Genomic DNA, 26,478 nt, shown 5'->3' with positions numbered 1-26,478 from the left:
CACCTGATTCCTTCAGCTTCTTCTTTCTTATCATTCAACCGCTTCAATAAATTTTTCTTGCATCAAAACCTCAGTTTTGTCCTCCATTTTTTGAGTTACAATGATCTCACACTCTCACCCTCTGCAATTCCAACACTTAACCGTTACATTGGATGGAACAGAAGCAAAGAACATTTCCTAGCAAATACGTCCCAGGTAGCAACTGATAGAACAAGAGCAAACAGTCTTAAGCTGTGTCAAGGGAAATATAGGTTGGATATTAGGTAGAAGGTTTTCACTGAAAGAGTGATTAACTACTGGAATAGTCTGTCCAAGGAGGTGGTGGAGTCACCATCCCTGCATGTGATTAAAAAAAGACGTGGCACTCGATGCCGTGACAGAGTTCAGATGTTAGGGCTGGGTTGGAATCAATGATCTTGAAGCTGTCTTCCAGCCCACACATTCTGTGATTCTGTGTCCCCAGCAGTAAGAACCAACACAGACATGAGAAACAGAGCAGAGGGGTTCCTTCCCGAACATGACACGAAAATCACTTCAAGCACCAAAGGCCTTGAAGCAACAATTCTGTCCTGGGCACTGCTCTGCCAAAGTCACTCTATGACAGCTCACACTTGAAAAATTTTCTTTCCAGCAGCACTCTTGAGTCCTCCCAGCAAACAGAGGAACAAGAGCAGCCACTTGAGTTCCTGCTGGAGAGCAAGTGATTCCATCCCCTCTGCTCCAGCAGGCCCTGCAGGGACAGCATTTCCAGCACGATGGCCAGTTCACATTTGGAGCTCCCAGGAGAAGGAATCCAACATCTCCTGCAATCTGTTAGCACCCACATCCACAAAAAAATTCTTGCCTCCTTGGCCTATGGAATTCTCTCTCTTTTCACTTGTGCACCTGCCCCCTTTCTCTTCATGTTCACACAGATGACACCGGCTGGGCTCCTACACACTTGTGACACCTCCGACCCAGCCTTGTCCTTTCAGTCCCAGTTCTCTCAGTCTCTCCTCCAGCAAAGATTCACCAGTCCTTGCACTACCTGGTGGCCCTCAGCTGGTCTTTGTTTACTCCTCCATTTGTGCTTCTTCACCTGTGGAAGCCAGAAATGTCCACACCACTCCACATGGGATGTCACCAGTGCTCTAAAGACAGCAAGGGCCACCTCTCCCAACTTCACAGCAACAATTCTATGAAATCTGTCTTGGACACTGGTGACAACAATTGAAGTAAATCCACACTGCAACCTTCTGGTCTTTGTTCTCTACCAGCACCAGAGCGTCCCTGCTAGAAAATCCACTTTCCAGACTCTCAACCCACAGCATGAGACATGGCCCAGAGCTAGTCCTGTCCACATGCAGAACTTCACCTTTCCTTTGCTTGAACTTCAGGAGAGTCCTTGACACCTCAGTCTCAGGAACCTCTGACTGGTGGAACAGTCAAGTGGGGTCTCAGCCACTCCGTCATCATAGTTTGGGATCCCTCTTCACAGCACACCCACAAACCTAAAACCTATGGGTTCTGCAGGCTGAACTAACAGATGACACCCCAGCTTTCAAAATATTAGTCACACCTTCAGTCCTGATTGACATGGAGAGTCAACGCCAGCCTTTGGTCTCAAATACTCACACTTTAAATTACGAATGACTGTGAGGGAAGGGGCAGCTCCTCGTGCTCAGCAGAGCTCCAAAGGCCAGGCCACCCTGACATGGCCGTGATGGAATGGAGCCCCTCTGCACATCACAGCCACAAACTAAACCACACAAGTGCCACTAAATGACCTCACTGATGACACCCATATTTTTCTTCGGCTTTTGTCGTATGTACAGGTTTCTCTGACACATATCTTCCAAGTAAATCCTCCCAAATACCAACTCTCACTTTAAAGCTGCTGCCAAGGTCAGATGGACACGGGATGAAGAGCAGGACACTGTGGAGCTGTGGGGAGGAAAACACTCCCCACGCCATGACCTGCAAGGCTGTGTCAGACAAAACTGATATTATGATTTCCATTCTCGTACCTCTAGAGAGTAACAAGGTCAGCACTTTTTCTGAAAAGTCAATGTCTGCACTTCCACGGACTGCTCCTTGCAAGTCTTCTTCTCCTCATCCTTCACCAGCTATGGGTGGACTAACACAAGACTTTGGGGAGTATGGGGGGCATCCCTAAATCACAGCATTTGCTTTCCCATTTCCAGCAGGAAAGGCCTGGAATACAGAGAGGTTTAGAAATTTCACAACGTGGCAGGGAGACAGAAAATGTGATGGAAGGGGACACCTGTTATCCCCAAGAAGATCTGCAAAGCCCAAATAAGCCCGACCTGGCTGTGGCATAATGAGACCCTGCTTCACCCCACACCCAAAATTCCATAGCATGCCACCAGCACAATGATGACATCCCACCTCTCCAAAGCTCTGGTCACGTCTGCAGCCCTCTCAGACCAACATCCACAGCAGCAGCCTTTGGTCTCTAATACTGGCATTTAAAAGCTGCCGCCAAGGTCATGGCCTGAAGAGCAAGACATGACACTGCAGAGTTGTGGGAAGCAAAACACTCCCAAACTCAGGACTCACCACTCTGAGCCAGCCAGGAACTGTGGCCTGCAAAATGCCCCAAGGCCATGGGACAAGGCTGTCCTGCCCCTGCACGACCAGCATAAAAGCCGGCCCAGAGCCTCTCTCCCTCACACACTTCTCCTCAGACCTTCTCCTCCTGCTGACAACCAGGTGAGCCTCAAACCCCTGACCCTGCTGCTCCTGTACCCCCGGCCCCTCTCTTAGAGCATGATCCTACCCAACCTCTGCAGCCCTCACACCTCCCCACAGACACACAACAGCCCCCACACTCCATCATTCTCCTGAGACCCCTCCCCATGTACCCCTCACCCCTGCCCTGCCTCACCCCTTTTCTTCCAGGGACCCTCCCCAGCACAGCCATGGCCTGCAACAACCTCTGCTCTCCCTGTGGACCCACCCCGCTGGCCAACAGCTGCAACGAGCCCTGTGCCCTGCAATGCCAGGCTTCCCGTGTCATCATCAACCCTTCCCCTGTGCTGGTCACCCTGCCAGGACCCATCATGACCTCCTTCCCCCAGAGCACCGCCGTCGGATCCACCTCCTCGGCTGCCGTGGGCACTGAACTCAGTGCCCAGGGACAGCCCGTCTCTGGGGGATTTGGCTTTGGCCTTGGCTATGGGCTGGGCTATGGCTGTGGCCTGGGAGGCCTGGGCTGCTACGGCAGAAGGGGCATCTGCTGAAGACCCTCAGCACCACCCCTGACACCACCAGCTCAGGGCTCTGGCAACAGCTCCTGCAAGCCAAAGCACCGCGGTTGATTATCCCTCTACTTGTACTTCGATCCTGATTCCTTCAGCTTCTTCTTTCTCATCATTCTTTCACTTCAATAAATTTTTCTGGCATCAGAAATGCAGTTCCTCCCTCTCCTTTTTGAATTCCAGTGGTCTCCCATCCTCGTCGTGTTCAATTCAAGCCCTCAACCATTATGTTAAATCGAAAGTCTGCAAAGAATATTTCTTTATAAACATGTTCCCACCTATAACAACTAATGCTGACATGGGAAACACAGCAGAGGGGAGACCTTCCAGAATATGAGTTAAAGTTGTCACTTCATACACCAAAGCCTAAAATAATTCTGTTCTGGGCAGAGCTTGGCCAAAGTCACTCGATGGCAGCTCACACTTGAAAAATTCTCTTTCCAGGAATATTCTTGAGTCCTCCCAGCAAACAGAGGAACAAGAGCACTCACTCGGGCAGGAACTGTGGACAGCAAGTGCTTCCATCCCCTCTGCTCTAGCAGGCCCCAGCAGGAGCAGCATTTCCAGCACTATGGACAGTTCAGTTTTGGAGTGCCCAGGAGAAGGAACCCATCTCATATACACTGTGAGCACCCACACCCACAGAAAAATTGTTACCTCCTTGGCCTATGGAATTCTGTCTCTTTTCACTTGTGCACTTGCATCTTCCCATTCACGTGTCCAGTGCTGAGACCAGTTGGACTCCCATACACTCGTGACACCCCAAGCCCGGCCTTGTCTTCTCAGAGTCCCACCTCTCTCCATCTCTCCTACAGCAAAGATCTACCAGGGCCTTTCACATTTTTTGGCCATCAAGTGGTCTTTCTTCACTCCGCCATTTGTGCTTCTCATCTGTGGAGGCCAGAGCTGTCAACATCACTCCACATGGGATCTCACAAGTGCTAAAGAGAGCAAGGGCCACCTCTCCCAGCTTTATGGCAACAATTTTCACAAATCCATCTTGGACAAGGGTGATATTTTTTGTACAGGTCACCCTGGGGTTTCTTTGTTCTTCACCAGTCACTTTCCAGACACTCAGTCCACAGCATGACCTCGGGGTCAGGGCCATTCCTGCCCACATGTAGAAACTCACGTTTTCTGGTCTTGAAATGCAAGAGATTCTTTAACCCCTAGATTCCAGATCCCTTGGACTAGTGAAACAAACAAGTAAGAACTTAGACACTCCACCATCTGTCAACATGCTGAGGGGGCAACTCTCCTACTGCCCACATGGAACACAAGAGTCCAGGCTCTCATCAGTGGCACAGTCCAGGCCAGCCTGACATGGCTGCGATGGAATGGGGCCCCTCTGCACAACACACCCACAAACTAAACCACACAAGGGCCTCTAAATGACCTCACTGATGACACCTACAATATTTCTTAGGCTTTGTTGTATATACTGGTTTATCTGAGATGCACCTTCCAAGAAAATTAATCCAAATACCAACTCACATTTTAAAGCTGTCAAAAAGAACAGATGAGCATGGCCTGAAGAGCAGGCCATGACACTGCAGAGTTGTGTGAAGGAAAACACTCCCCACATCACAACTTGCAAGCCCAGGTCAGACAAATCCAATGTCACAATTTCCATTTAGTTATCTCTAGAGAGTAACATGTTCAACACTCTTTTACTGAAAAGTGAATGTCCACAGTTCCTTCAACTGCTCCTCAAGTCTCTGTCTTATCCTTCACCAATTTTCCTCTGTACGTTTCACTCAGAGCCCAGCAATGGCACCCCAGAGTGTGACCTTGCTGGGCCCACCTGAGACCAGCGCTGTGCATGAACCAACACAAGACACTGGACAGCAGGGGAGGCGTCACGGGGATTGTTTTCCCATATCCTGCAGGAAAGGCCTGGCAGAGAGACAGGTTTAGAAGAATGGGAATGGGACAGGGAGGGAGAGAATGTGATGGAAGGGGACACCCGTCACACCCAGAAGTGCTGCAAAGCCCAGATGAGCCTGATGTGGCTGTGGGGGAATGAGGACCCTCTACACAAGACACCCACAAAGCACAGCACACCAGCGCCATGGGGTGACTTCACTGATGACACACCACTGCCCAGAGTTCAGGTCACGTCTACAGCCATCCCCAAAAATCATCATCCTCAAGAGTCTTTGGTCTGTAATTGTTACATATAAAAGCTGCTGCCAAGGTCACATTGACAGGGACTCAAAGTAGGACATGACACTGCAGAGTTGCAGGATGAAAAACACTCCCCACTTCATGACACACCACTCTGAGCCAGCCAGGAACCGTGGCCTGCAAAATGCCCCAAGGTCATGGGACAAGGCTGTCCCACCCCAGGACGACCAGCATAAAAGCCAGCCCAGAGCCTCTCTCCCTCACACACTTCTCAGAGCTTCTCCTCCTGCTGACAACCAGGTGAGCCTCAAACCCCTGAACCTTCTACTCCTGACCCCCTGTACCCTCCATTCCAGCACGCTCCTAACCAGCCTCAGCAGCCCTCACACCTCCCCACAGACCCACAACAGCCTCCACACTCCATCAGTCCCCACATCCCCTCACCCCTGCCCTGCCTCACTTATTTTCTTCCAGGACCGTCCACACCACACCCATGGCCTGCAACACCCTCTGCACTCCCTGCGGACCCACCCCGCTGGCCAACAGCTGCAACGAGCCCTGTGCCCTGCAATGCCAGGATTCCCGTGTCATCATCAACCCTTCCCCTGTGCTGGTCACCCTGCCAGGACCCATCATGACCTCCTTCCCCCAGAGCACCGCCGTCGGATCCACCTCCTCGGCTGCCGTGGGCACTGAACTCAGTGCCCAGGGACAGCCCATCTCTGGGGGATTTGGCTTTGGCCTTGGCTATGGGCTGGGCTATGGCTGTGGCCTGGGGGGCCTGGGCTGCTACGGCAGGAGGGGCATCTGCTGAAGACCCTCAGCACCACCACTGACACCACCAGCTCAGGGCTCTGGCAACAGCTCCTGCAAGCCAAAGCACCGCATTTGATGTTCCCTCTACTTGTATTTCACAACTGATTCCTTCAGCTTCTTCTTTCTTATCATTCTTCCGCTTCAATAAATTTTTCTTGCATCAAAACCTCAGTTTTGTCCTCCATTTTTTGAGTTACAATTATCTCACACTCTCACCCTCTGCAATTCCAACACTTAACCATTATGTTGGATGGAAAAGAAGCAAAGAACATTTCCTAGCAAATACGTCCCAGGTAGCAACTGATAGAACAAGAGCAAAGAGTGTTAAGCTGTGGCAAGGGAAATATAGGTTGGATATTAGGAAGAAGGTTTTCACTGAAAGAGTGATTAACTACTGGAATAGTCTGTCCAAGGAGGTGGTGGAGTCACCATCCCTGCATGTGTTTAAAAAAAGACGTGGCACTCGATGCCGTGACATAGTTCAGATGTTAGGGCTAGGTTGGAATCAATGATCTTGAAGCTGTCTTCCAGCTCACACATTCTGTGATTCTGTGTCCCCAGCAGTAAGAACCAACACAGACATGAGAAACAGAGCAGAGGGGTTCCTTCCAGAACATGACACAAAAATCACTTCAAGCACCAAAGGCCTTGAAGCAACAATTCTGTCCTGGGCACTGCTCTGCCAAAGTCACTCTATGACAGCTCACACTTGAAAAATTATCTTTCCAGCAGCACTCCTGAGTCCTCCCAGCAAACAGAGGAACAAGAGCAGCCACTTGAGTTCCTGCTGGAGAGCAAGTGATTCCATCCCCTCTGCTCTAGCAGGCCCTGCAGGGACAGCATTTCCAGCACGATGGTCAGTTCACATTTGGAGCTCCCAGGAGAAGGAATCCAACATCTCCTGCAATCTGTTAGCATCCACATCCACAAAAAAATTCTTGCCTCCTTGGCCTATGGAATTCTGTCTCTTTTCACTTGTGCACCTGCCCCCTTTCTCTTCATGTTCACACAGATGAGACCGGCTGGGCTCCTACACACTTGTGACACCTCCGGCCCAGCCTTGTCCCTTCAGTCCCAGTTCTCTCAGTCTCTCCTCCAGCAAAGATTCACCAGTCCTTGCACTACCTGGTGGCCCTCAGCTGGTCTTTGTTTACTCCTCCATTTGTGCTTCTTCACCTGTGAAGGCCAGAAGTGTCCACACCCCTCCACTTGGGATGTCACCAGCGCTCTAAAGACAGCAAGGGCCACCTCTCCCAACTTCACAGCAACAATTCTATGAAAACTCTCTTGGACACTGGTGACACCAATTGAAGTAAATCCACACTGCAACCTTCTGGTCTTTGTTCTCCACCAGCACCAGAGCGTCCCTGCTAGAAAATCCACTTTCCAGACTCACAGCCCACAGCATGAGACATGGCCCAGAGCTAGTCCTGCCCACGTGCAGAACTTCACCTTTCCTTTGCTTGAACTTCAGGAGAGTCCTTGAACCCTCAGTCTCAGGAACTTCTGGCTGGTGGAACAGTCAAGTGGGGTCTCAGCCACTCCGTCATCATAGTTTGGGATCCCTCTTCACAGCACATCCACAAACCTAAAACCCATGGGTTCTGCAGGCTGAACTGACAGATGACACCCCAGCTTTCAAAATATTAGTCACACCTTCAGTCCTGCTTGACATGCAGAGTCAACGCCAGCCTTTGGTGTCAAACACTCACACTTTAAATTACGAATGACTGTGAGGGAAGGGGCAGCTCCTCGTGCTCAGCACAGCTCCAAAGGCCAGGCCACCCTGACATGGCTGCGATGGAATGGGGCCCCTCTGCACATCACACCCACAAACTAAACCACACAAGGGCCACTAAATGACCTCACTGATGACACCCATATTTTTCTTAGGCTTTTGTCGTATGTTCAGGTTTCTCCGACACATATCTTCCAAGCAAATCCTCCCAAATACCAACTCTCACTTTAAAGCTGCTGCCAAGGTCAGATGGACATGGGATGAAGAGCAGGAAACTGCGGAGCTGTGGGGAGGAAAACACTCCCCACGCCATGACCTGCAAGGCTGTGTCAGACAAAACTGATATTATGATTTCCATTCTCATACCTCTAGAGAGTAACAAGGTCAGCACTTTTTCTGAAAAGTCAATGTCTGCACTTCCATGGACTGCTCCTTGCAAGTCTTCTTCTCCTCATCCTTCACCAGCTATGGGTGGACTAACACAAGACTTTGGGGAGTATGGGGGGCATCCCTAAATCACAGGATTTGCTTTCCCATTTCCAGCAGGAAAGGCCTGGAATACAGAGAGGTTTAGAAATTTCACAACGTGGCAGGGAGACAGAAAATGTGATGGAAGGGGACACCTGTTACCCCCAAGAAGATCTGCAAAGCTCAAATGAGCCTGACCTGGCTGTGCTATAATGAGACCCCGCTTCACCACACACCCAAAATTCCATAGCATGCCACCAGCACAATGATGACATCCCACCTCTCCAAAGCTCTGGTCACGTCTGCAGCCCTCTCAGACCAACATCCACAGCAGCAGCTTTTGGTCTCTAAAACTGGCATTTAAAAGCTGCCGCCAAGGTCATGGCCTGAAGAGCAAGACATGACACTGCAGAGTTGTGGGAAGCAAAACACTCCCCACCTCAGGACTCACCACTCTGAGCCAGCCAGGAACTGTGGCCTGCAAAATGCCCCAAGGCCATGGGACAAGGCTGTCCCTCCCCTGCACGACCAGAATAAAAGCCGGCCCAAAGCTTCTCTCCTTCACACACTTCTCCTCAGACCTTCTCCTCCTGCTGACAACCAGGTGAGCCTCAAACCCCTGACCCTGCTGCTCCTCAAACCCCTGATCTTCCTGTTCCAGCATGCTTGGCCCCAGCCTCAGCAGCCCTCACACCTCCCCACAGACCCACAACAGCCTCCACACTCCATCACCCTCTGGCATCACCACCCCTTGCGCTCCCCTCACTTGTTCTTTGCTTTACCCTCCTCTCTTCCAGGGACCCTCCACACCACAGCCATGGCCTGCAACAGCCTCTGCACTCCCTGCGGACCCACCCCGCTGGCCAACAGCTGCAACGAGCCCTGTGCCCTGCAATGCCAGGATTCCCGTGTCATCATCAACCCTTCCCCTGTGCTGGTCACCCTGCCAGGACCCATCATGACCTCCTTCCCCCAGAGCACCGCCGTCGGATCCACCTCCTCGGCTGCCGTGGGCACTGAACTCAGTGCCCAGGGACAGCCCGTCTCTGGGGGATTTGGCTTTGGCCTTGGCTATGGGCTGGGCTATGGCTGTGGCCTGGGGGGCCTGGGCTGCTACGGCAGAAGGGGCATCTGCTGAAGACCCTCAGCACCACCCCTGACACCACCAGCTCAGGGCTCTGGCAACAGCTCCTGCAAGCCAAAGCATCTCAGCTGATTGATCTTCTACTTGTACCTCACACCTGATTCCTTCAGCTTCTTCTTTCTCAGCATTCTTCCGCTTCAATAAATTTTTCTGGCATCAGAACCTCAGTTGCTGCCTCTTCGTTTTGACTTTCAATGGTCTCACATTCTCACCCTGTGCAATTCCAGCACTCAACGTTTACATGGGATAGAAACCCTGCAAAGAACTTTTCTTAGCAAATATATCCCCACCAGAAACAACCAATGCTGACATGAGAAACACAGCAGAGGGGGGACATTCCAGAACGTGAGACAAGGCCATCACTTCAAGCACAAAATACTTTGACACAACAATTCTGTCCTGGGCACATCTTTGTCAAAGTCACTCTATGAGAGCATGCACTTGAAAAATTCTTTTATAAGGCGGAACTCTTGAGTCCTCCCAGCAATCAGAGGAACAAGGGCATGCACTTGGAGAGGAACTCAGGAGAGCAAGTGCTTCCCTCCCCTCTGCTTTAACAGGCCCTGCAGGAGCTGCATTTTCATCACGATGGGAGGTTTAGTTTTTATTGCTCCCAGGAGAGGGAACCCATAATTTACTGCACTTTATGAGTACCCACACCTACAGAAAAATTCTTGCATCCTTGGCCCATGGAATTCCGTTCCTTTTCACTTGTGCATTTTCCCCCTTTCCCTTCATGTGTGCAGTGCTGATACCGGGTGGGCTCCTACACACTTGTGACGCCCCCAGCCCAGCCTTTTGTCCTCAGAGTCCCAGCTCTCTCTGTCCCTCCTGTAGCAAGGATCCACCAATCCTTCCACTATCTGATGGTGATCAACTGGTCTTTGTCCACCACGTCCTTGTGCTTCTTCACCTCCGGAGGAGAGAACTGTCCACAGCACTTCACATGGGAACTCACCAGTGCTCTAAAGACAGCAATGGCCACTTCTCCCAATTTCATGGCAACAATGCTCGGAAATCTGTCCTGGACATAGGTGACACCAATAGAAGCAAAGCCCCACTGCAACCTTCTGGTCTCTTTGTTCTACACCAGCACCACAGGGACCTGCACAGAAAAACCCACTTTACAGACTTTCAGCCCTCAGCACGAAACATGGCCCAGAGACATTCCTGTCCACATGCAGAACATCACATTTCCCTTAATTGAATTCTGGGGGATTCCTTGACCCCTCAGTCTCCAGACTCTTCTGACTGATGGGACAGCCAAGTGGTCTTCGTTCACTCCCTCATCTGTGCTTCTTCACCAGTTCAGGCCAGAACTGTCCACACCACTTCACATGGGATCTCACCCAGTGCTCTTAAGACAGCAAGGGCCATCTCTCCCAACTTCATGGCAACCATTTTTACAAATCTCTCTTGGACAAAGATGACATCTTTTGTGGAGGTGGGCGGAGCCCCGGCTGCTCTGCCCTGGAGGGAGCCAAGGTGAGGAGTCAAGGAAGAATTTCGCAACTTCAACCTAAGCCACTAGGACAAAAAGACAGACCTCCTAGCTATGGTGACCTGTCTGGAGACCCACAAGCCCCCTCGGGATTTTATGTAGATCTGTTACAATTGAATGGTTCTGTACCCTTTTCCTCCCACCCTGGTGTCCCATAAAAACCCCTGAGTTTCTTCTGGTCGGCAGAGGTTCCTCGTCCCTGGACCCCTTTCGTTGGTACCCTCTCAATAAAGTACCACCTGCGGAAATTCCATACAAGACCTCTTTCTCTCACCACGGCCGGCTAAAAGAGGGGCTAACTCACAAAGTCATGAGCTAAGAGCACTGATCTGAAATCACTGAAAGCTAAAATCACTGAGCTGAAAAATCACTGCTCTGCCCGATGCTGAGAAGCCCCTCTGTCCAGCTGAGGAGAGCCCTGACCCCCCTAGGAGCTGTTTCTAGCGAGACATCCTTTGGGGTGGCTGTGGCTCTCTGAGTCCCAAGCGGCGGACCCCATCCACCAGCTGGCATAATCCTTGGTAGTCAAGTTCCAATGTGACCTTGTGGTTTCTTTGTTCTCCACCAGCCGCTTTCCAGACTCTCAGTCCACAGCATGACCTGGGGGCCAGGGCCATTCCTGCCCACATGCACAACTTCACATTTGACACTGTTGAAATGCAAGAGAGTATTTTAACCACTAGACTCCAGATCCCTCTGACTGGTGGAACAACCAAGCATGGCCACAGCCACTCTGTCAGCAGCCAGCTTGCTGAGGAGGAAACTCTCCTTCTCCCCACAGGGAACACAAGAGCCCAGCCCCTCATCTCTGGCATAGACAAAACCAGCCTGAGCATCCTGTGATAGTTTGGGACCCCTGAATAACACTCACAAAAACCCAAACCCATGAGTTCTACAGGGTGACCTCAGTGATGATACAACATCTCACCTAATATTGGTCACGTCTTCATTCCCCTTTGACACGCACCATCAACAGCAGACTTTGGTCTCAAATTCTCACACTTTAAAGGAAGAATGACCACAATGGAGGGGCAGCTCCTCATACATGGCACAGGTGCAAAGGCCAGACCAGCCTGACATGGCTGTGATGGAATGGGCCCCTCTGCACAACACACCCACAAACTAAACCACACAAGGGCCACTAAATGACCTCACTGATGACACCTAAAATATTTTTTAGGCGTTGTTGTACATTCTGGTTTATCTGAGATGCATCTTACAAGCAAATCCTCCCAAATACCAACTCTCAATTTAAAGCTTCCAAAAAGGGCAGTCGGAAATGGCCTGAAGAGCAGGACATGATACTGCAGAGTTGTGTGAAGGAAAACACTCCCCACTGCACGACTCACAAGCCCAGGTCAGATAAATCTGTTGTTAGAGTTTCCATTCAGTTATCTCTACAGAGTAACATGTTCAACCCTCTTTTTCTTAAAAGTAAATGTCCACAGTTCCTTCAATAACTCCTCAAGTCTCTGTATTATCCTTCACCAATTTTCCTCTGTACGTTTCACTCAGAGCCCAGCAATGGCACCCCAGAGTGTGACCTTGCTGGGCCCACCTGAGACCAGCGCTGTGCATGAACCAACACAAGACACTGGACAGCAGGGGAGGCGTCACGGGGATTGTTTTCCCATATCCTGCAGGAAAGGCCTGGCAGAGAGACAGGTTTAGAAGGATGGGAATGGGACAGGGAGGGAGAGAATGTGATGGAAGGTGACACCCGTCACCCCCAGAAGTGCTGCAAAGCCCAGAGGAGCCTGACGTGGCTGTGGGGGAATGAGGACCCTCTGCACAAGACACCCACAAACCACAGCACACCAGGGCCATGGGATGATTTCACTGATGACACACCACTGCACACAGTTCAGGTCACGTCTACAGCCTTCCAGAAATAACATCATCCTCAACAGTCCTTGGTCTGTAATACTTGCATTTAAAAGTTGCCGCCAAAGTCAGATGGACAGGGACTCAAAAGTAGGACATGACTCTGCAGAGTTGCAGGATGAAAAACACTCCCAAACTCAGGACTCACCACTCTGAGCCAGCCAGGAACTGTGGCCTGCAAAATGCCCCCAGGCCATGGGACAAGGCTGTCCCGCCCCTCCTCGACCAGCATAAAAGCCAGCCCAGAGCCTCTCTCCCTCACACACTTCTCAGACCTTCTCCTCCTGCTGACAACCAGGTGAGCCTCAAAACCCCTGAACCTTCTACTCCTGACCCCCTGTACCCTCCATTCCAGCACGCTCCTAACCAGCCTCAGCAGCCCTCACACATCCCCACAGACCCAAAACACCCTCCACACTCCATCAGTCCCCACATCCCCTCACCCCTGCCCTGCCTCACTTATTTTCTTCCAGGACCCTCCACACCACAGCCATGGCCTGCAACAACCTCTGCACTCCCTGCGGACCCACCCCGCTGGCCAACAGCTGCAACGAGCCCTGTGCCCTGCAATGCCAGGATTCCCGTGTCATCATCAACCCTTCCCCTGTGCTGGTCACCCTGCCAGGACCCATCATGACCTCCTTCCCCCAGAGCACCGCCGTCGGATCCACCTCCTCGGCTGCCGTGGGCACTGAACTCAGTGCCCAGGGACAGCCCATCTCTGGGGGATTTGGCTTTGGCCTTGGCTATGGGCTGGGCTATGGCTGTGGCCTGGGGGGCCTGGGCTGCTACGGCAGAAGGGCCATCTGCTGAAGACCCTCAGCACCACCCCTGACACCACCAGCTCAGGGCTCTGGCAACAGCTCCTGCAAGCCAAAGCACCGCGGTTGGTAGTCCCTCTACTTGTACTCCACACTTGATTCCTTCAGCGTCTTCTTTCTCATCATTCTTCCACTTCAATAAATTTTTCTTGCATAATAACCTCAGTTGTGTCCTCCTTTTTTTGAATTCCAATGGTCTCACCCTGTGAAATTCCAGCACTCAACCATTACATTGGTTGGAAAAGGAGCAAAGTACATTTTCTAGCAATTTTGACCAAGGCAGCAACTGACAGAACAAGATCACACAGTTTTAGCTGTGTCAAGGGAAATACATGTTGGATATTAGGAAAAAGTTCATGTTGGATGTAACAGAAATAGTGATGAACTACTGAAGTAGTCTGTCCGGTGAGGTGGTGGAGTCACCATTCCTGGTTTTGATATAAAAAGACTGGATGTGGCACTTGATGCCATGACATAGTTCAGATGTTAGGGCTGGGTTGGACTCAATGATCTTGAAGGTCTTTTCCAGCCCACACGTGCTGTGATTCTGTGTTCTCAGCAGTAAGAACCAACACGGACATGGGAGACAGAGGAGAGGGGCTCCTTCCCAAACACAAAAGGAAAATCACCTCAGACACCAAAGGCTTTGAAACAACAATTCTGTCCTGGTCGCTGCTCTGCCAAAGCCACTTGGTGACAGCTCACACTTGAAAAATTCTCTTTCCAGCAGCACTCTTGAGTCCTCCCAGCAAACAGAGGAACAAGAGCATCCACCTCGGCAGGAACTCGGCAGGGCAAGTGCTTCCATCCTCTCTGCTCTAGCAGGCCCTGCAGGAGCAGGATTTCCAGCACTGTGGACAGTTCAGGTTTTGGAGCTGCAAGGAGAAGGTACCAACCATCTCCTACACTCTATGAGAACATGTTACAGTTCTGCCTGCTTTATCTCTGCTGAGGTCACGGGAAACATAGAGTTGAGTTCAGTCTTGGTTGTGTTTTATATCTTACCTATTTACAGTATTTACAGTGTGAGCTCCTGCATGCCAGCTAGAGAGAGGAGGCAAAATGGAGGGCCTATAACTCTCACCAAGGCTATTTAAGAGATAATTACCCAATACCTAAGTGACACCTATATTATTTATGTATTTGACCCCAGAGAGACCATTCAAGGTGCGCACTGCAGACATTTTTCACCCAATAAGAGGAAGCCACTCAAGCCTGTTTAGAAGACAGAAGAAGGTGAAGAAGAAGAACTCAGACAATGCCTTGAATCCTCCATCTCGGCCCACACACTTTACTAAATACCAAAACCACAAACCTAAGTTTTTGTGTGTGAGATCACACAACAGCACTGAAACCACACACCCACAACGCCTGTGCTATCACACAATTTTGGATAACTGTTCCAAGGCCTCCAGTCAAATGCAGTGCCTGCCTGAGGGTCAGCACCCCTCAGCTCAGAAAGCCTGAAAATCTCAGCCTCCAGGGTTTCAACAAGTTCCCACAACCACAGAAAAAATTCTTGCCTCCTTGACCCATGGAATTCTCCCTCTTTTCACTCCTGCACTTACTCCTTTCCCTCCAGGTGTGCAGTGCTGAGACCAGATGGGCTCCCACACACCTGTGACACATTCCTGCCCATCCTTGTTTCCTCAGAGTCCCAGCTCTCTCCATCTCTCCTCCAGAAAAGACGCACCAGGCCCTTGCATGACCTGGTGGACTTCAACTGGTCTTTGTTCACTTCCCCATTTGTGTTTCTTCACCAGTTCAGGCCAGAATTGTCCACACCAACCCACATGGGATCTCACCAGTGCTCTAAAGAGAGCAAGGGCCACCTCTCCCAACTTCATCGCAACAATTTTCACAAATCTCTCTTGCAAACTTGCGACATCCTTTGTAGTAAAGCTCCACTGAGATCTTGTCGTTTCTCTGTTCTCCATCAGCCGCTTTCCAGACTCTCAGTCCACAGCATGACCTGGGGGCCAGGGCCATTCCTGCCCACATGCACAACTTCACATTTAACACTCCTGAAATGCAGGAGATTGCTTTAACCCATGGACTCCAGATCCCTATGAACAACCAAGTGGGACATCCGACACTCCACTATCTCCTAACACTCGAAAGGGCCAACTGTCCTACTGCCCATATGAAACAGAAAAGATCAGGAACTCACACCTGGCACAGGTTAAAAGCCCAGACCTGCCTGACCAGCCTGTGACAGTTTGGGACCCCTCTAAATAACACTCCCATAAGCACAAACCCATCACTTCTACAGGCTGACCTCGGTGATGACATAACATCTCACCTAATATTGGTCATGTCTTCATTCCCCTTTTACACGCACCATGAACAGCAGACTTTGGTCTCAAATTCTCACACTTTAAAGGAAGAATGACCGTGATGGAAGAAACAGCTCTTCATACGCGGAACGGCTGCAACGGCCTGACCAGCCTGACATGGCTGTGATGCACAACACACCCACAAACTGGACCACACAAGTGCCCCAGATGACCTCATGGTTGACACACATAATATGTCGTCGGCTTTTGTTCTATATTCAGGTTTTTCTGAGATGTGCTCTCCAAGCAAACCTTCTCAAATACCCACTCTCACATTAAAACTGCGGCAAAGGTGAAATGGACACAGCCTGAAGAGAAAGAGATGACGCTGCAGAGTTGTGTGAAGGAAAACACTCCCCACATCACACCTCGCAAGCCCAGGCCAGACAAATCTGATGTTACAATTTGCATCCAGGTACATCTAGACAGTAAGAAGATCAATTCCCTTAACTGAAAAGTGAATGTCCACAGTTCCTTCAACTGCTCCTCAGGACTTCATGTTACCCTTCACCAGTTGTCCTTTCTAGGTTTCACTCAGAGCCCAGCAATGGCACCCCAGAGTATGACCTTGCTGGGCCCACCTGAGACCAGCGCTGTGCATGAACCAACACAAGACACTGGACAGCAGGGGAGGCGTCACGGGGATTGTTTTCCCATATCCTGCAGGAAAGGCCTGGCAGAGAGACAGGTTTAGAAGGATAAGAATGGGACAGGGAGGGAGAGAATGTGATGGAAGGGGACACACGTCACCCCCAGAAGTGCTGCAAAGCCCAGATGAGCCAGACCTGGCTGTGGGGGAATGAGGACCCTCTGCACAAGACACCCACAAACCACAGCACACCAGGGCCATGGGCTGACTTCACTGATGACACACCACTGCACACAGTTCAGGTCACGTCTACAGCCATCCCCAAAAATCATCATCCTCAACAGTCTTTGGTCTGTAATTCTTACATATAAAAGCTGCTACCAAGATCACATTCACAGGGACTCAAAAGTAGGACATGACTCTGCAGAGTTTCAGGATGAAAAACACTCCCCACTTCATGACACACCACTCTGAGCCAGCTATGAACCGTGGCCTGCAAAATGCCCCCAGGCCATGGGACAAGGCTGTCCCGCCCCCCAACGACCAGCATAAAAGCCAGCCCAGAGCCTCTCTCCCTCTCACACTTCTCAGAGCTTCTCCTCCTGCTGACAACCAGGTGAGCCCCAAACCCCTGAACCTTCTACTCCTGACCCCCTGTACCCTCCATTCCAGCACGCTCCTAATTAGCCTCAGCAGCCCTCACACCTCCCCACAGACCCACAACAGCCTCCACACTCCACTAGTCCCCACATCCCCTCACCCCTGCCCTGCCTCACTTCTTTTCTTCCAGGGACCCTCCACAGCACAGCCATGGCCTGCAACACCCTCTGCACTCCCTGCGGACCCACCCCGCTGGCCAACAGCTGCAACGAGCCCTGTGCCCTGCAATGCCAGGATTCCCGTGTCATCATCAACCCTTCCCCTGTGCTGGTCACCCTGCCAGGACCCATCATGACCTCCTTCCCCCAGAGCACCGTCGTCGGATCCACCTCCTCGGCTGCCGTGGGCACTGAACTCAGTGCCCAGGGACAGCCCGTCTCTGGGGGATTTGGCTTTGGCCTTGGCTATGGGCTGGGCTATGGCTGTGGCCTGGGGGGCCTGGGCTGCTACGGCAGGAGGGGCATCTGCTGAAGACCCTCAGCACCACCCCTGACACCACCAGCTCAGGGCTCTGGCAACAGCTCCTGCAAGCCAAAGCACCAGGGTTGATGGTCCGTCTACTTGTACTTCACACCTGATTCCTTCAGCTTCTTCTTTCTTATCATTCTTCCGCTTCAATAAATTTTTCTTGCATCAAAACCTCAGTTTTGTCCTCCATTTTTTGAGTTACAATGATCTCACACTCTCACCCTCTGCAATTCCAACACTTAACCATTACGTTGGATGAAAAATAAGCAAAGAACATTTCCTAGCAAATACGTCCCAGGTAGCAACTGATAGAACAAGAGCAAAGAGTGTTAAGCTGTGGCAAGGGAAATATAGGTTGGATATTAGGAAGAAGGTTTTCACTGAAAGAGTGATTAACTACTGGAATAGTCTGGTCCAAGGAGGTGGTGGAGTCACCATCCCTGCATGTGTTTAAAAAAAGACGTGGCACTCGATGCCGTGACATAGTTCAGATGTTAGGTCTGGGTTGGAATCAATGATCTTGAAGCTGTCTTCCAGCCCACACATTCTGTGATTCTGTGTCCCCAGCAGTAAGAACCAACACAGACATGAGAAACAGAGCAGAGGGGTTCCTTCCAGAACATGACACAAAAATCACTTCAAGCACCAAAGGCCTTGAAGCACCAATTCTGTCCTGGGCACTGCTCTGCCAAAGTCACTCTATGACATCACACACTTGAAAAATTATCTTTCCAGCAGCACTCTTGAGTCCTCCCAGCAAACAGAGGAACAAGAGCAGCCACTTGAGTTCCTGCTGGAGAGCAAGTCATTCCATCCCCTCTGCTCTAGCAGGCCCTGCAGGGACAGCATTTCCAGCACGATGGCCAGTTCACATTTGGAGCTCCCAGGAGAAGGAATCCAACATCTCCTGCAATCTGTTAGCATCCACATCCACAAAAAAATTCTTGCCTCCTTGGCCTATGGAATTCTGTCTCTTTTCACTTGTGCACCTGCCCCCTTTCTCTTCATGTTCACACAGATGAGACCGGCTGGGCTCCTACACACTTGTGACACCTCCGGCCCAGCCATGTCCCTTCAGTCCCAGTTCTCTCAGTCTCTCCTCCAGCAAAGATTCACCAGTCCTTGCACTACCTGGTGGCCCTCAGCTGGTCTTTGTTTACTCCTCCATTTGTGCTTCTTCACCTGTGAAGGCCAGAAATGTCCACACCACTCCACATGGGATGTCACCAGTGCTCTAAAGACAGCAAGGGCCACCTCTCCCAACTTCACAGCAACAATTCTATGAAATCTGTCTTGGACACTGGTGACAACAATTGAAGTAAATCCACACTGCAAACTTCTGGTCTTTGTTCTCTACCAGCACCAGAGCGTCCCTGCTAGAAAATCCACTTTCCAGACTCTCAACCCACAGCATGAGACATGGCCCAGAGCTAGTCCTGCCCACGTGCAGAACTTCACCTTTCCTTTGCTTGAACTTCGGGAGAGTCCTTGACACCTCAGTCTCAGGAGCTTCTGGCTGGTGGAACAGTCAAGTGGGGTCTCAGCCACTCCGTCATCATAGTTTGGGATCCCTCTTCACAGCACATCCACAAACCTAAAACCCATGGGTTCTGCAGGCTGAACTGACAGATGACACCCCAGCTTTCAAAATATTAGTCACACCTTCAGTCCTGATTGACATGCAGAGTCAACGCCAGCCTTTGGTCTCAAACACTCACACTTTAAATTACGAATGACTGTGAGGGAAGGGGCAGCTCCTCGTGCTCAGCAGAGCTCCAAAGGCCAGGCCACCCTGACATGGCTGCGATGGAATGGGGCCCCTCTGCACATCACACCCACAAACTAAACCACACAAGGGCCACTAAATGACCTCACTGATGACACCCATATTTTTCTTAGGCTTTTGTCGTATGTTCAGGTTTCTCTGACACACATCTTCCAAGCAAATCCTCCCAAATACCAACTCTCACTTTAAAGCTGCTGCCAAGGTCAGATGGACATGGGATGAAGAGCAGGACACTGCGGAGCTGTGGGGAGGAAAACACTCCCCACGCCATGAGCTGCAAGGCTGTGTCAGACAAAACTGATATTATGATTTCCATTCTCGTACCTCTAGAGAGTAACAAGGTCAGCACTTTTTCTGAAAAGTCAATGTCTGCACTTCCATGGACTGCTCCTTGCAAGTCTTCTTCTCCTCACCCTTCACCAGCTATGGGTGGACTAACACAAGACTTTGGGGAGTATGGGGGGGCATCCCTAAATCACAGGATTTGCTTTCCCATTTCCAGCGGGAAAAGCCTGGAAAACAGAGAGGTTGAGAATTTCCACAACATGGCAGGGAGACAGAAAATGTGATGGAAGGGGACACCTGTTACCCCCAAGAAGATCTGCAAAGCTCAAATGAGCCCGACCTGGCTGTGGCATAATGAGACCCCGCTTCACCACACACCCAAAATTCCATAGCATGCGACCAGCACAATGATGACATCCCACCTCTCCAAAGCTCTGGTCACGTCTGCAGCCCTCTCAGACCAACATCCACAGCAGCAGCCTTTGGTCTCTAATACTGGCATTTAAAAGCTGCCGCCAAGGTCATGGCCTGAAGAGCAAGACATGACACTGCAGAGTTGTGGGAAGCAAAACACTCCCAAACTCAGGACTCACCACTCTGAGCCAGCCAGGAACTGTGGCCTGCAAAATGCCCCAAGGCCATGGGACAAGGCTGTCCCGCCCCTGCACGATCAGAATAAAAGCCGGCCCAGAGCCTCTCTCCCTCACACACTTCTCCTCAGAGCTTCTCCTCCTGCTGACAACCAGGTGAGCCTCAAACCCCTGACCCTGCTGCTCCTCAAACCCCTGATCCTCCTGTTCCAGCACACTCAGTCCCAGCCTCAGCAGCCCTCACACCTCCCCACAGACCCACAACAGCCTCCACACTCCATCACCCTCTGGCATCACCACCCCTTGCAATCCCCACACTTCTTCTTTGCCTTACCCCACTCTCTTCCAGGGACCCTCCACAGCACAGCCATGGCCTGCAACAACCTCTGCACTCCCTGCGGACCCACCCCGCTGGCCAACAGCTGCAACGAGCCCTGTGCCCTGCAATGCCAGGATTCCCGTGTCATCATCAACCCTTCCCCTGTGCTGGTCACCCTGCCAGGACCCATCATGACCTCCTTCCCCCAGAGCACCGTCGTCGGATCCACCTCCTCGGCTGCCGTGGGCACTGAACTCAGTGCCCAGGGACAGCCCGTCTCTGGGGGATTTGGCTTTGGCCTTGGCTATGGGCTGGGCTATGGCTGTGGCCTGGGGGGCCTGGGCTGCTACGGCAGGAGGGGCGTCTGCTGAAGACCCTCAGCACCACCCCTGACACCACCAGCTCAGGGCTCTGGCAACAGCTCCTGCAAGCCAAAGCACCAGGGTTAAAGGTCCGTCTACTTGTACTTCACACCTGATTCCTTCAGCTTCTTCTTTCTTATCATTCTTCCACTTCAATAAATTTTTCTTGCATCAAAACCTCAGTTTTGTCCTCCATTTTTTGAGTTACAATGATCTCACACTCTCACCCTCTGCAATTCCAACACTTAACCATTACGTTGGATGGAAAAGAAGCAAAGAACATTTCCTAGCAAATACGTCCCAGGTAGCAACTGATAGAACAAGAGCAAACAGTCTTAAGCTGTGTCAAGGGAAATATAGGTTGGATATTAGGTAGAAGGTTTTCACTGAAAGAGTGATTAACTACTGGAATAGTCTGGTCCAAGGAGGTGGTGGAGTCACCATCCCTGCATGTGTTTAAAAAAAGACGTGGCACTCGATGCCGTGACATAGTTCAGATGTTAGGGCTGGGCTGGAATCAATGATCTTGAAGCTGTCTTCCAGCCCACACATTCTGTGATTCTGTGTCCCCAGCAGTAAGAACCAACACAGACATGAGAAACAGAGCAGAGGGGTTCCTTCCAGAACATGACACCAAAATCACTTCAAGCACCAAAGGCCTTGAAGCAACAATTCTGTCCTGGGCACTGCTCTGCCAAAGTCACTCTATGACAGCTCACACTTGAAAAATTCTCTTTCCAGCAGCACTCTTTAGTCCTCCCAGCAAACAGAGGAACAAGAGCAGCCACTTGAGTTCCTGCTGGAGAGCAAGTGATTCCATCCCCTCTGCTCTAGCAGGCCCTGCAGGGACAGCATTTCCAGCACGATGGCCAGTTCACATTTGGAGCTCCCAGGAGAAGGAATCCAACATCTCCTGCAATCTGTTAGCATCCACATCCACAAAAAAATCCTTGCCTTCTTGGCCTATGGAATTCTGTCTCTTTTCACTTGTGCACCTGCCCCCTTTCTCTTCATGTTCACACAGATGACACCGGCTGGGCTCCTACACACTTGTGACACCTCCGACCCAGCCTTGTCCCTTCAGTCCCAGTTCTCTCAGTCTCTCCTCCAGCAAAGATTCACCTGTCCTTGCACTACCTCGTGGCCCTCAGCTGGTCTTTGTTTACTCCTCCATTTGTGCTTCTTCACCTGTGGAAGCCAGAAATGTCCACACCACTCCACATGGGATGTCACCAGCGCTCTAAAGACAGCAAGGGCCACCTCTCCCAACTTCACAGCAACAATTCTATGACATCTCTCTTGGACACTGGTGACACCAATTGAAGTAAATCCACACTGCAACCTTCTGGTCTTTGTTCTCCACCAGCACCAGAGCATCCCTGCTAGAAAATCCACTTTCCAGACTCTCAGCCCACAGCATGAGACATGGCCCAGAGCTATTTCTGTCAACATGCAGAACTTCACCTTTCCTTTGCTTGAACTTCAGGAGAGTCCTTGAACCCTCAGTCTCAGGAACCTCTGGCTGGTGGAACAGTCAAGTGGGGTCTCAGCCACTCCGTCATCATAGTTTGGGATCCCTCTTCACAGCACATCCACAAACCTAAAACCCATGGGTTCTGCAGGCTGAACTAACAGATGACACCCCAGCTTTCAAAATATTAGTCACACCTTCAGTCCTGATTGACATGCAGAGTCAACGCCAGCCTTTGGTCTCAAACACTCACACTTTAAATTACGAATGACTGTGAGGGAAGGGGCAACTCCTCGTGCTCAGCAGAGCTCCAAAGGCCAGGCCACCCTGACATGGCTGCGATGGAATGGGGCCCCTCTGCACATCACACCCACAAACTAAACCACACAAGGGCCACTAAATGACCTCACTGATGACACCCATATTTTTCTTAGGCTTTTGTCGTATGTACAGGTTTCTCTGACACACATCTTCCGAGCAAATCCTCCCAAATACCAACTCTCACTTTAAAGCTGCTGCCAAGGTCAGATGGACACGGGATGAAGAGCAGGACACTGCGGAGCTGTGGGGAGGAAAACACTCCCCACGCCATGACCTGCAAGGCTGTGTCAGACAAAACTGATATTATGATTTCCATTCTCGTACCTCTAGAGAGTAACAAGGTCAGCACTTTTTCTGAAAAGTCAATGTCTGCACTTCCATGGACTGCTCCTTGCAAGTCTTCTTCTCCTCACCCTTCACCAGCCATGGGTGGACTAACACAAGACTTTGGGGAGTATAGGGGGGCATCTCTAAATCACAGGATTTGCTTTCCCATTTCCAGCAGGAAAGGCCTGGAATACAGAGAGGTTTAGAATTTTCACAACATGGCAGGGAGACAGAAAATGTGATGGAAGGGGACACCTGTTACCCTCAAAAAGATCTGCAAAGCTCAAATGAGCCCGACCTGGCTGTGGGATAATGAGACCCCGCTTCACCACACACCCAAAATTCCATAGCATGCCACCAGCACAATGATGACATCGCACCTCTCCAAAGCTCTGGTCACGTCTGCAGCCCTCTCAGACCAACATCCACAGCAGCAGCCTTTGGTCTCTAATTCTGGCATTTAAAAGCTGCCGCCAAGGTCATGGCCTGAAGAGCAAGACATGACACTGCAGAGTTGTGGGAAGCAAAACACTCCCCACCTCAGGACTCACCACTCTGAGCCAGCCAGGAATTGTGGCCAGCAAAATGCCCCAAGGCCATGGGACAAGGCTGTCCCTCCCCCCCATGACCAGAATAAAAGCCGGCCCAGAGCCTCTCTCCATCACACACTTCTCCTCAGACCTTGTCCTCCTGCTGACAACCAGGTGAGCCTCAAACCCCTCACCCTGCTGCTCCTCAAACCCCTGATCCTCCTGTTCCAGCACACTCAGCCCCAGCCTCAGCAGCCCTCACACCTCCCCACAGACCCACAACAGCCTCCACACTCCATCACCCTCTGGCATCACCACCCCTTGCAATCCCCACACTTCTTCTTTGCCTAACCCCACTCTCTTCCAGGACCGTCCACACCACACCCATGGCCTGCAACAACCTCTGCACTCCCTGCGGACCCACCCCGCTGGCCAACAGCTGCAACGAGCCCTGTGCCCTGCAATGCCAGGATTCCCGTGTCATCATCAACCCTTCCCCTGTGCTGGTCACCCTGCCAGGACCCATCATGACCTCCTTCCCCCAGAGCACCGTCGTCGGATCCACCTCCTCGGCTGCCGTGGGCACTGAACTCAGTGCCCAGGGACAGCCCGTCTCTGGGGGATTTGGCTTTGGCCTTGGCTATGGGCTGGGCTATGGCTGTGGCCTGCGGGGCCTGGGCTGCTATGGCAGGAGGGGCATCTGCTGAGGGCCCTCAGAACCACTGACACCACCATCTTGTTGCTCAGCTCCTGCAAGCCAAAGCACCTCAGCTGATGGTTGACTTTGAAGCTCACATTGGATCCCTTCTACTCGCTGTTCCTCTGTATTCATTATTTGCCTCAATAAAGTCCTCCTGCAGCAAAGCCTCTGATGCCTCCTCGTTGTATTGTACCAGACTCCTTGCAGCTACTTCTTTGCTCCTGGCCTAAACAGCTGCAGTCTCTGTGACACCATCCTCACTTTCAGGGGTGTGCCAGGACAACCACAAGAAAGGCCCATTTCCCTGTCCCCTCTTCCTGCAAGGGCCTTTGTCTTACTGTGGTTTCAAGTCCTCATGCCTCTTTCTGTGAGTTCCTCAGGTGACCCCGGCGATGGCCATTGCTGCATTGTCCATCTGGCTGGACAGCTCCCAATCCACCTCCCTGGGAGTCTCCAGGTCAGAACCTCACATTTGTTATGAGGTCTTCAACCGATCCCTGATGGAGATTCCCCTTTCCCTCCTCACTGCAGGGTCCCATTAAGGAGGCCTCCAGGCCACCCTCCTCCCTATTTAGGGTTCCTGGATCATCTGTGCTGCTGTCCCCAATCCACCAACCCTCTCCTCTGAGGTCACACAGCACTTCCCCATTATGACTTCACTCCCACAAGTCACTGTGGATTCCTGAGGCACAGCATGGAGACCAGGGAACAAGGTGCAGGAACAAGCCCGTGACCCTGTTGAGAAGATGGTGTCCCTTGTGCCACCTTCCTGCTTCTTTGCCTCCCAATTTAGACTCTCCAACACGGATTTTTGTGTCATAAACAGCTTTGGTCTCTCCAAATTGCTTCTCGCCAGTGATGTTCATTCTTTCTTCTCCTTTGATGTGTTGGTTTTTTCCTCTGTACAAAGGCTCCCGGCAAACAGGTGAGCTCTGGGCTGACACACAAGTTCAGCGTCTCCAGGGCTATTGGCAGCACTAAAATATTCATCAAAAGCAAATTAAAATAACATCTCTGGAGCAGCTGGAGCCCAGAGAACTCCATGCACAGCTGGATTCGGATTTGGTTCAAAGAGGAAGAGTTTGCTGAGGAACAAAGCCCTCTCCTAAAACAAAAACTAAACAGCCCCTGCATCTGAGCTGGGAAAGGAGAGAGGGAATTCGTTCAGAACTGTTTGACCTTTTTATTTCTTGATTTAGTGTAAATAATGCATTTACCCTGGTTGCCCTTGAGGCACGAACTTCAGCTCCTCTTAAAGCAAAGTCTAACCTATAAAAAGACAAATTTAAGTAATCCGTGCTCTTATACTCATTCACCTTGGAGCTCATCCAGCTTGACATCAACGCTTGGACTGAAATAAGAGTAGGATTTTGCCTTCCCAAGGTCCTGGGACATGCCCAAGCAGCCAGGCCCAGCGGGATGTCTGCCTCATCCCAAACCTGCGCCAGAGACGCTCCTTTTGGGCACAGTCAGCTCACGTGGGTTCCAGGGAACACTGGGAGGAGGCTGACATCCACATCCACAGTTCCCTGTGCCCACATTCCTCTCTCCAATCCACCCTGGGAAATCCAGGTCCCTCGGGTTGCCCCCCACCCAGTTCTCCACACTCCATCCAAGGAGACCCTGGGCAGGTGGGATGGGCTGGAAGAGGTGGCATCTTCCAGTGTCTCTCCCGCTGGGATTCACACCCACCTAGCCCAGAATAATCCCAAACCCCATCACGGAGCAGTGGCAGGTTCATCTCCCTCCTCCAGAGGACCACACTCGACAAGATCAAATCCAAAATGATGGTGGAAAGGATAATTCTCGTGTGGCAGCTGCTCCCAATCCCATGAACGGTGTTTCTTGGAATATCTGTGGCCATTACCCCCACCTCCATCCCAGTCTTTCCCCTCTGTGCTTTTGGATAACTCCCACTGCCAAAGGGCTGCACACTGTGGGGAGCAACTCCCAATCCCTATGGAAACTGGCACAG

At 51.3% G+C, this 26,478-nt stretch overlaps 6 protein-coding genes across 6 annotated transcripts; all 6 read left to right on the top strand.

The window, feature by feature from the left end:
• Positions 1–2,593: 2,593 nt before the first annotated feature.
• LOC136373808 (feather beta keratin-like) lies at positions 2,594–6,201 on the top strand. The gene is made up of 2 exons (XM_066338846.1): positions 2,594–2,712; positions 5,862–6,201. Exons 1-2 carry the CDS (start codon positions 2,594–2,596, stop codon positions 6,199–6,201), a joined length of 459 nt encoding a protein of 152 aa, XP_066194943.1.
• A 2,693-nt stretch (positions 6,202–8,894) lies between these two features.
• Positions 8,895–9,547, top strand: LOC136373727 (feather beta keratin-like). The gene is made up of 2 exons (XM_066338733.1): positions 8,895–9,013; positions 9,202–9,547. The coding sequence occupies exons 1-2, from the start codon at positions 8,895–8,897 to the stop codon at positions 9,545–9,547; spliced, it is 465 nt and encodes a 154-aa protein (XP_066194830.1).
• Positions 9,548–13,430: 3,883 nt separating this feature from the next.
• Positions 13,431–13,751, top strand: LOC136360417 (feather beta keratin-like). Its single transcript, XM_066317682.1, has one exon. The coding sequence runs from the start codon at positions 13,431–13,433 to the stop codon at positions 13,749–13,751; it is 321 nt and encodes a 106-aa protein (XP_066173779.1).
• A 3,433-nt stretch (positions 13,752–17,184) lies between these two features.
• LOC136373646 (feather beta keratin-like) lies at positions 17,185–17,815 on the top strand. Its single transcript, XM_066338621.1, has 2 exons — positions 17,185–17,299; positions 17,472–17,815. Exons 1-2 carry the CDS (start codon positions 17,185–17,187, stop codon positions 17,813–17,815), a joined length of 459 nt encoding a protein of 152 aa, XP_066194718.1.
• Positions 17,816–20,510: 2,695 nt separating this feature from the next.
• Positions 20,511–21,163, top strand: LOC136373557 (feather beta keratin-like). Its single transcript, XM_066338510.1, has 2 exons — positions 20,511–20,629; positions 20,818–21,163. Exons 1-2 carry the CDS (start codon positions 20,511–20,513, stop codon positions 21,161–21,163), a joined length of 465 nt encoding a protein of 154 aa, XP_066194607.1.
• A 2,734-nt stretch (positions 21,164–23,897) lies between these two features.
• LOC136360347 (feather beta keratin-like) lies at positions 23,898–24,510 on the top strand. Its single transcript, XM_066317563.1, has 2 exons — positions 23,898–23,977; positions 24,171–24,510. Exons 1-2 carry the CDS (start codon positions 23,898–23,900, stop codon positions 24,508–24,510), a joined length of 420 nt encoding a protein of 139 aa, XP_066173660.1.
• The last annotated feature ends 1,968 nt before the right edge of the window (positions 24,511–26,478 follow it).

This window comes from Sylvia atricapilla, chromosome 1, assembly GCF_009819655.1.
Source record: "Sylvia atricapilla isolate bSylAtr1 chromosome 1, bSylAtr1.pri, whole genome shotgun sequence".
Lineage (NCBI taxonomy): Eukaryota > Metazoa > Chordata > Aves > Passeriformes > Sylviidae > Sylvia > Sylvia atricapilla.
The sequence above is the reverse complement of the archived record's forward strand: the minus strand, read 5'-3'. Positions and strand labels throughout refer to the sequence as shown.

What these genes read in the sequence shown, in the direction of transcription:
- LOC136373808 (XM_066338846.1), top strand. Translation starts at nt 2,594, where the DNA reads ATGCCCCAAGGCCATGGGACAAGGCTGTCCTGCCCCTGCACGACCAGC. An exon ending in CTCCTCCTGCTGACAACCAG is followed by an intron (nt 2,713 to 5,861) that starts GTGAGCCTCAAA and finishes ATTTTCTTCCAG; the next exon opens with GACCGTCCACACCACACCCA.
- LOC136373727 (XM_066338733.1), top strand. Translation starts at nt 8,895, where the DNA reads ATGCCCCAAGGCCATGGGACAAGGCTGTCCCTCCCCTGCACGACCAGA. An exon ending in CTCCTCCTGCTGACAACCAG is followed by an intron (nt 9,014 to 9,201) that starts GTGAGCCTCAAA and finishes ACCCTCCTCTCT; the next exon opens with TCCAGGGACCCTCCACACCA.
- LOC136360417 (XM_066317682.1), top strand. Translation starts at nt 13,431, where the DNA reads ATGGCCTGCAACAACCTCTGCACTCCCTGCGGACCCACCCCGCTGGCC.
- LOC136373646 (XM_066338621.1), top strand. Translation starts at nt 17,185, where the DNA reads ATGCCCCCAGGCCATGGGACAAGGCTGTCCCGCCCCCCAACGACCAGC. An exon ending in TCTCCTCCTGCTGACAACCA is followed by an intron (nt 17,300 to 17,471) that starts GGTGAGCCCCAA and finishes CTTCTTTTCTTC; the next exon opens with CAGGGACCCTCCACAGCACA.
- LOC136373557 (XM_066338510.1), top strand. Translation starts at nt 20,511, where the DNA reads ATGCCCCAAGGCCATGGGACAAGGCTGTCCCGCCCCTGCACGATCAGA. An exon ending in CTCCTCCTGCTGACAACCAG is followed by an intron (nt 20,630 to 20,817) that starts GTGAGCCTCAAA and finishes ACCCCACTCTCT; the next exon opens with TCCAGGGACCCTCCACAGCA.
- LOC136360347 (XM_066317563.1), top strand. Translation starts at nt 23,898, where the DNA reads ATGACCAGAATAAAAGCCGGCCCAGAGCCTCTCTCCATCACACACTTC. An exon ending in GTCCTCCTGCTGACAACCAG is followed by an intron (nt 23,978 to 24,170) that starts GTGAGCCTCAAA and finishes ACTCTCTTCCAG; the next exon opens with GACCGTCCACACCACACCCA.